The sequence below is a fragment of the Argopecten irradians genome, chromosome 1 (assembly GCF_041381155.1).
Source record: "Argopecten irradians isolate NY chromosome 1, Ai_NY, whole genome shotgun sequence".
Taxonomy (NCBI): domain Eukaryota; kingdom Metazoa; phylum Mollusca; class Bivalvia; order Pectinida; family Pectinidae; genus Argopecten; species Argopecten irradians.
The window spans coordinates 16321357-16330459 of NC_091134.1; the positions used below are offsets into that span (position 1 = coordinate 16321357).

Below are 9103 nucleotides of genomic sequence, written 5' to 3' on the forward strand. Positions count from 1 at the left end.
CGAATACCGTATATCCTAGCCTCTTCAATGGATGAAGTTTATTATTTTTCATAAGTTCATAATGACAAATCAGACTTTTACTAAATCAAGACTTTGTTCAAAAATATTTCCTTCGAAACCGTCTTATAGTGCAATTAAAAAAAAAAACATAGGCCCTACCGGTATCTGTCTCGAGTATATAACACTGACTCTGTCAGTTATGTTATTTAGCTATGTTTTAAGCTCTTTACATTGGCGCTATATTCTATGAATCAACTTTGAATAGGTTATGGGAAAGAACAACACCTTGTAGAATAGCGAGGGAAAAGGAAAAATCGATTAACTTTCAGAACGTGCTATTTTCTGTCAAAATGTTTATGTCTTTTTTACATGAAATTATCAAAACCCTTTTTCTATGTTTTCTTATCATTTGAAAAAGCGTTTTGCTACATAAACAACCATTCAATGACATGCAGTAACAGGTCTCCGGAAAATTTAGAAATGACAATTATATTTAACTGATAATTTTATGTCAATAAAGGGAAGTAACTTCACTTCAAAGTAAAACCGAAAAAAGCAAAAGTGGTTAGTTATAACAAAATCTTTATTTGAAAAAAGAAATCGTATCATGCATGAACAAAATTTATCACATGTGAAAGAAGTACAAACTACACAAATAAGGATATCTCTTATCACAATGTACATTTTCTTTCTATTATTTAAAAATTGAAAATGAGGTAATTTTCTGCCTCTGCTGGTCATCCCTTAGCAGTGATGTTGTAACTCAACAGACTTCTACACAGATAGTCTAATGGTCCGAAAGCGTTATAAGCGGGACGTATATATTCGTTCTAGCCATCAGTGTGATATCTTGATTAATACATATCCGATGGTCTGTCCTCCCCTCTCGCCAGATCTAGATTGGTGAACTCCTCTGCCTGTGTCTCTGTGATGTAGTTACAAACAAATAAATATGAAACAAACAAATAAAATGGATTACAATGAAATTTGGCAAATAGAAATAATTGAATATCAAGTGAGAAACATGTATATATATTTTTGATATAGTTTACAGCATATGTGACTAAAGTTTGTCCAACTAAGTCGGTTTTTTTTCTATACGTGTAGTAAGATGGATGAAGGACAGAACACATTTCATTAAAATGATAAATAAAGGGAAGTAACTCTGAAAACTCCGACGAGTCTTTGTAAATCAGACACTGTATACTCACACCCACACTAGTGACCACTCATGCCATCATATCAATATCACGATTAAAACATTTTATGTGAACCCCTATTATGATGCATACCCATGTCCAGTTCTGCATGTACTGATGGCCCGCCCCTGGCGTGACATGTGTAGACCCCAATGTTGTCAGCGCTGATGGATTGGACATTCAATAATTTGATTCTTGGACTTTCTCCGGGATCCACGAATAACCTTCAATAAGAAATATGTAATTAAAATCCCCCATACACACTCAAGATTGTTAAAACTGCACAGTGATGGAGAAGAAAAGAAAGTTTAAATGTTACTCTCTATTGAGGATATATAAGGTTTTCGAGTAAAGATGAAAAGTCAAACAACATAGAAAAAACTTCTGACTTTTAATTTGTATAGACTAGCAACAGCCCTAGGTGGGTCTTGGACCTATTACCAAGAACTGAATGGCTAGTGGTGGAATATCGAGACGCCTGACCACCCTGATCGGACGTAGTCTGGAAAGAGAAGCATAAAGAGTGTGACAGAGGTAGACGAAGTGGTACCAGTAGGAGCAAGATTTTTTTTACAGAGAGCAGAACAAGCAGGGATGATTACATGTGCAGAACAATAGGATTGTGTCGGGACAGGAAATGTAGAAGAACTAGAAAGACAGAATCATTAGAGAAGGAGCTCAGGACGGGAGCTAACGAACAGCTGAAGTGTTAAGAACAGAACTGGAGCAGAAACAGAGCAGGAGGTGGAATATCCACCCACAGAAGTGTGAGGAGTTGTAACATGAGCACAATTAGGTATCATTGCGTGTGTTGGAATATCAAAATAGAAGAGCAGCCATATGGTAGGTGGATCAGGTAGGAGAAAGAAGGCCAATGAGAGAGGATAGAAAGGAAAAGTTAGGTGGGAAATGGTAGTAGGGAGAAGGGACAGAACATCAGAGTAAGGTGGTAGAGGAAGAACAGCAATAGAGTAAGGGGGATACGGTATGAGGCCGAAGGAGCAGAATCAGCTGCTGAAGTCGGGTAAAGTGATAAGAGAAAGGTTAGGACTTATCGTCGAGCAGGCAAAATCAGAGGCTGATCAGAGCATGAAACATGACAAATACGATGTTGGAGTGGACACATAACAGAAGGAGCAAAAGTTAAGAAAAAGGGAATGGAGGAAGTTGTTTAAAGGATATGGTCATGAAGACAGAGAAGCACCGCATGTAGAATCAGGGAAGAAACAAGAAGAACAAAGGTAAAGACAAAAGAAGATCTGTGGACGTTGATGATGGAACAAAAGAAAGACGAGTATATCCAGCGTACATTGTATGTGGAACACGAGGAAAAGGAGTTCTGGATGTAGGAGAGAATGAGCGGGGCAGTAAAGAGAAGCGGAGGTTAAACTTGAATAGGAAGAGTACATTCACAAGAGAAGGAACAGGGGTAAAAACAAAAAAGTTTAAGAGGGAATAGTAGCAGATGATGAGCAGGATACAATGAGGTAAGGCAGGTTTATAAGTCGTAGAGTAAAAGGGCAAGATCAGCAGAGAAAGCAAGAGCAGGGCTGAAGTGAATGTAGAAGCATTTTCAGATCAAATAAGGTATCTCACAATAAAAGACAGGAATTAGTTATGGACTAAATGTAGCATAAAGCACTGGTCAAGTATGGGAAGGCATGGGGCATGTGAATGAGTAGCAGTATTGGAAGATGAGCTGGGAAATAGGAGTAGCAGAATGAAGCGAAGGCAGTTCCAGACTTGGAGGGAAACCAGAGCCGGGAGCGGAGCATGAAAGGTTGAAGCAAAAAAGACGTTATAACAAGTGAGCTCGATGTAGCTTGTCCAAACCAACAATGACCAAATCATGTATACATGTAATATATGGAGGAGCAGACGTATATTGCTCACCAGGTTAATGATGGTTATTATTGGGGAAGAATCATAGGTAGGGGATGGAAATATGATTCAAGAGCCAATGCACATGTATGAGAAAAGAGGTGCTGTAACAGGAACCAGAGAGAGGGAGGGAAGACCACGAGGATGGTCAGATAAGATGTATTGGGAGGGTTACATACCACGAGAACGGTCAGATAAGATGTATTGTGAGGGTTACTTACCACGAGGAGGGTCAGATAAAATGTATTTGTGAGGGTTACTTACCAAGAGGATGGTCAAATAAAGTGTATTGTGATGTTTACTTACCACGAGGATGGTCAGATAAAGTGTATTGTGAGGGTTACTTAGCACGAGGATGGTCAAATAAGATGTATTGTGAGGGCCACTTACCTCCCCTTGGTGGACCTTATCCGGGTATAGCCTGGTCCTAGCCATTCAATCTGAGGGGTTTTCTCATTCTCGACCCCCGGGCACCGGTACTCACAGGAAAGGGATACTGTAGACCCCTCCCGCACACTCAGCTTTGTTCTGGTGACATTATCAAACGTCTGCTGGTTCCAGACCGTCAAAGAACAAGAGGCGTCGTCTGGGACGGGAGTCGTCACGCAACATGTGACTAAAACAACAGTAATAAAGTAAATAAAGGAAAATAAATAAATAAATAAATAAATAAATAAATAAAGATGAATAAATGAATAAATAAACTAACATTCTCTACATGTGATAAATAAAATTCATCCTCTATATTTGACCGTGGTAATTTGAATTCTGATCTAATTCTTGAGAGCTCTTAGAAATATGTTTGATCAATGAAGGGAATTTTCACAACGGTTTTAAAGTAATGTTATCTCCTCTGGGCTTCATTCCATACCTCTCTATCTTATTTTTAAAGATTTTGTTAAGAAATATCAACGATTACAACAAAATCTAATAATTTCACGTGTGCTATGGTATCCTCATCATCGGACCCATCCTATAATTAGTAAGATGAGATCGTATAGAATCGTTTAGTTATCAAATTCATTAAATCGAATAATGAACCGAAATAACGTAACAATATACATTTTGTTCTTCTTTATCATAAATTTTCTATTTAACATGTCAATGTCTTTGACTTACCAAAAAGTAGAAGAAATAAGGCCACGGATTTCGTTAGGTCGATCATAGTTACTTCGCAATTATTACAAAGTTTATTTATTATATTTATATACATACATTAAGTGTATGACTCCCTCAAAATGAATCTTAGGCCAGACTTATTAATATCCTCGTTTATCGATCTGTTAGTCTAGTAGGTACCGTGTATCTTATCGACTAAAGTACAAACGCCAGCAACAACATTTCAGCTTTTCTTCAGCGAAATATTCAATTTTCAGTTTTACAAGTGCAGTATTAAACATTATTGCATAACGTCTTTATTGTATACAATTTTATTGGCGTGGCCTTTATTTGTGTTAATACACAAAGTTGTTGTCTATCTACGTGACAGGCACTACACAGGAAATGATGTCGTCAGCATGAATGACACACAGTGCACAACCTACACTCTGTGTTAAATACTGATTTTGTCGTTTCTACTTAAAAAGTTAACATGAATATTTTATGATAAATGTCGGACTTTCTTTTTCAATATACACTATCTACATTTTATAAATATTATAATTAATTTTGATTAAAATAAATTAGAAGGGCTTATCAAACCGTTTAATCGTGATTTTAAGAATCCCTTAGGTGTACCACCAGGCACATAGATATTTATGTATTTCTATGAATCAAACATCCTTTTTATATCAATGAACATGCGTATACTACCGATGTCTAAGTTAAGAACAACATCAGCAGGACTCAAAAAAAACAAGCGTGATGATTTCAACTTCTAGATGGTTTCCATTCCTGGATAGCGATATCCTTGCTTTTCTAATATTGGTGTTTTCAGTAAAAATCGTTCAAATTGATTCTTGCAATTTTTGCTGCAGATGTCGTCAGTTGAATTGGCTGTTCATAGAAATTACCGATACATGAGCGATGATGAAGTTTGTGGGTAAGGTTGACGATTGGCGAGACAGTTTCATTGCACATGGATTTGATAATTAGTTACAGTTTATGTCAATTTGGACCCATCAGAGTGTCCATTGATCACTTAAATGTTTAGGGGCGCTAGACCTAGATCTGTGAAACTGCCATCCTCGATACTGTAGGGGTTACTATCACTGACGTTATACTCACAATGGAATATGTCATAGACAGTTCAAGAGAAAAATCTGACCAATCAGAGAGCGACGCCCAACCCAAGCACAGTATATACCGTTATACAATTCCTTTGACCAAGGATTTAAGGAATATATTACCTGTTCTATTGCCTTCCAATCTAATTAAAATACATATCCTTATTACCACATCTTTTGATAAGAGGATCTGACATTACACCCCATTAGAGGTCATGTCCAGGTGACCTTTGGAAATGGTCAATCAAATTGCTACCATCAAAATCTAGAATGCGAATTTCATTTGACGAAATAGTTTGAAAAAGCTGTCAGAATTATTTTTGTGTATGTAGTCATCTCGCCCAAATAGCACAACAAAGCTAAATATATATGTAAAATGGGACGAAATAACGTTTTCAATATAGATGTAGTAATGTGTCGAAATTGCATGTGATCTGACGTACAGGTTGTATAAAGGTAATCCGAACATGACCCGTTATAGGATGTTGTCAGATCCTTTATTGAACGGAGTCGTTATAAGGATATGTATTTTAATCAGATTGATTTCTTACAGTTTTACTATGAGATAGTCCAGGGGGTGGATATAACGACATTAATTGTAACCCCTGGAATATCGAGGATGTGAAAAGGTTTTAAAGAAGAAAATAATAAAAATTATACGTTGAAACTACTATCACATGGGGACATTCATAAAGATGCGACATCCATGAATACATACAAAGTTTAAAACAAAAACACGAAAACTTGAACAACGACATTGTACATGTATAATCTATTAATGCACACGTACATACACACGTCTTACACGAGAGTTCGTCCTTAAATTACCAGAGATATAAATAGGAAGTAAGATAATTATAATTTAATCCCCAGCCCATACGAGCCCCTTAATTCTCTTGCTGTAAGTAGGAGTTACATATCACACACATCTAGTCGTAACATTAAACCACTTGAGTAATCTACTTCATTTAGTCTAGCCTTGCGAGGGCGTGATTCGGTAAAGCCCTGAACAAGTATGTGCGAGTTGAAGCTAGATTGCTTTCCTAGTCTGTTTCCTATTTTCCGGAGACAATAATGTACCTCAGTCGTCATCACGAAATTTATTTGTTTGTCGATGACGTACTTCCTGTTTTCGGCATAATAAAGGGATTTCCTTATACATGGAATGCTATAGCAAGAATGAAGGTAAACAAAAACAAGCACACGACGTCGACGTTTGTTTGATATACGCATACAAACAGAAATCTGTAAGAAAAAGTCAAGTTTGTAATTGTAATGGCAATGTCGGGTTCGGAAACGCATGGACGTCATTTTACTAGTTGAGCCAATTTAACACATACATTTGTAAAATGGTTTATCATAGACTGCGGGTAGGACATTAGAATAGTAATTGTTGTCCCATTGCATGATGCTAAAAGGCGACTAAATTTGGGATATCGTCTTCGGTGACACCCTTATATCCCTACGGCCTAATAGTCCGAAGGCCCGCTAGTCCGAAGGTCCAATAGTCCGAAGGCCCGTTAGTCCGAAAATTAGTAAGTCCGAAGGCCCGCTAGTCCGAAGGTCCAATAGTCCGAAGGCCCGTTAGTCCGAAAATTAGTAAATATTGCAAGTTATATAGTTGTTATGATTAACATACAGTTGTATTTTCACGAAAACATTTTTTCTGCACTACTGATCTGACAATTTTTCAATGGACGGCAAGTTGTCATTGCTAGGTCAAAATTGCTTCAAAATAAAAAAAAATAAAATAAAAAAAAGTTAATAATGTTATATTTTATAACATATCTAACAAGCATACGTTCTATGAATTATCTTACAAACATACAATTGTAAGCCTTATGAACACTGTAATTAGATTGCATTAGGAATAACGTTGTTCCATGAATAGATTATGTATATAATTAAATCTTACCGACAAATGACCTTTATTATACCCGTAAACGTCGATATATTGTACAATATGTGCATGTATTTAACGACTTGTTTTTGCGTTTCTTTCCCTTTTCTTTGACTTTTTTATTTTATTATACGCTTAATGACGAAAATGGTCGGCATAATGATATTTTAAGGGGGAAATATTCAAACGGATTGCATTGTACATATAAAATGCTTATACTCTTTAATATCAGAGACGTTTACGTATTTCAAGATTATTCTCTTCTTTTTTCAAATTCACAACATTTCGTTGTTTATTATCATTTTTCGAATCAAATCAGAGAGTCACATTATGTAAGTATACCTTAGCATTTACAACAAATCTTAAAACTGTAATAAACGATTGTTTCATTTCGAGTATTGCTCGCATATAAATTCAAGTTATATTATCTGTTTTCGGACTATCGGGCCTTCGGACTATTGTGTCTTCGGACTAACGGGCCTTAGGATTAATGGGCCTTCGGACTAACGGGCCTTAGGACTAATGGGCCTTTTGAGTAACGGGCCTTCGGACTCTTGGGCCTTAGGGATATAAGGGGGTCACTTCGTCTTCCTAACTGACTTTCCTCAGTAAGATATCACAATTTAATGGACAAACGTTCCACTAGTACAGAGAGACTCGTGCTGAATACCACAGCCTCCCGAAACATACTAACATTCACACACATGATTATAACACACTGGGAACCTGGTACTTAAAATAACCCTAGCTGTCGATACGACCTTAGCCTAATAAACTAGACCAGGTGTTATAAACTATTAACAATCATGGACTTAAAAGGGAACCTTGAGGAACTCCTGTTTATCTAAATGTGATAGCATAAAAATAATTATTGATAAGTAAGAACAAAGACGGGCTTAAAATAGAACCTTGGGCAACTCCTGTGCTTCTTTCTAAAATGTATTCAAAAAAGGTTATACTACGTTAGATACTCGTCCCTCTGTTCTTGTTTCAGCGTTTCAATCGCCTGCTTTCAAGTCCCATTTCCTATTAATCATGCGTGGAGTTCATTTAACAATAGGGATTGAAAGCCAGTGTCACTTTAGGTGATTTTTTTCTGAGGTCAAATGTTCTAAATGCCTGTCCAACTTCCTCATAAGACGAGGTGTTGAAATGCATGGCTAAATTACATTTTGTTTATACGTTTATGTTTGTATTACAATCTAATTAAAATTAGACTTTTAATTCCGCTTCACTACGATGTTCTACGTGACCCTACACAGATTGGTTTGTATTCTATGGTATACCATTCGCAGTATATACACTCACTAATTTGTTATATAGCTTTACTTGTTCCTTCTTTATATGGTGCCGCGGAAGGAGGATACTTTTCACAATAATTGACGACGTTGATAGTGATCTAGAGACAACGAAATACAATACAATCAGTGGCCTTGCATGTGTAACTAGTAAAAAGTCCCAATGCCATTAATGTTCCTTGATTTACAGGCCCACTATCTTTCCGAATTAAACTTGAATTTTTTAATCTTGAAACAAGAATAGCATAAGAAAATATATATTGATGGCCTGAGATGAGGTACAACATCAAACATATTTAAAAATAGTGAAGATTCATTTCGCTGTTTTGCCGTCTGGTGCAGTGATAGCTAGCTAATGCGCGGTAATTAGGACGAAACATACTGCGACCCGCGTTACAAAAAATCAAATTTTATTTATTTAATTAAATCGTTCAGAAAAGGATGGTAAATGTAGTATTAACGATAAGCGAATAACTTTTGCGACTCTACAGAATTATCTCGTTTTACATTCCCATTTTCAAAGTAAAAAACCGTTTCGGAAAGATAGCGGGCCATTAAAGCAAATCATACGCTTAGAACACTTCGTAAAACAATGTTCTC

General features: G+C 36.5%; 1 protein-coding gene across 1 annotated transcript; it reads right to left on the reverse strand.

The window, feature by feature from the left end:
• Nucleotides 1-565: 565 nt before the first annotated feature.
• Nucleotides 566-4356, reverse strand: LOC138318995 (uncharacterized). The gene is made up of 4 exons (XM_069261874.1): nt 4200-4356; nt 3471-3696; nt 1293-1423; nt 566-925 (listed from the first exon to the last, which is right to left on the reverse strand). Exons 1-4 carry the CDS (start codon nt 4291-4293, stop codon nt 855-857), a joined length of 522 nt encoding a protein of 173 aa, XP_069117975.1. The 5' UTR covers nt 4294-4356; the 3' UTR covers nt 566-854.
• Between the last annotated feature and the right edge of the window lie 4747 nt (nt 4357-9103).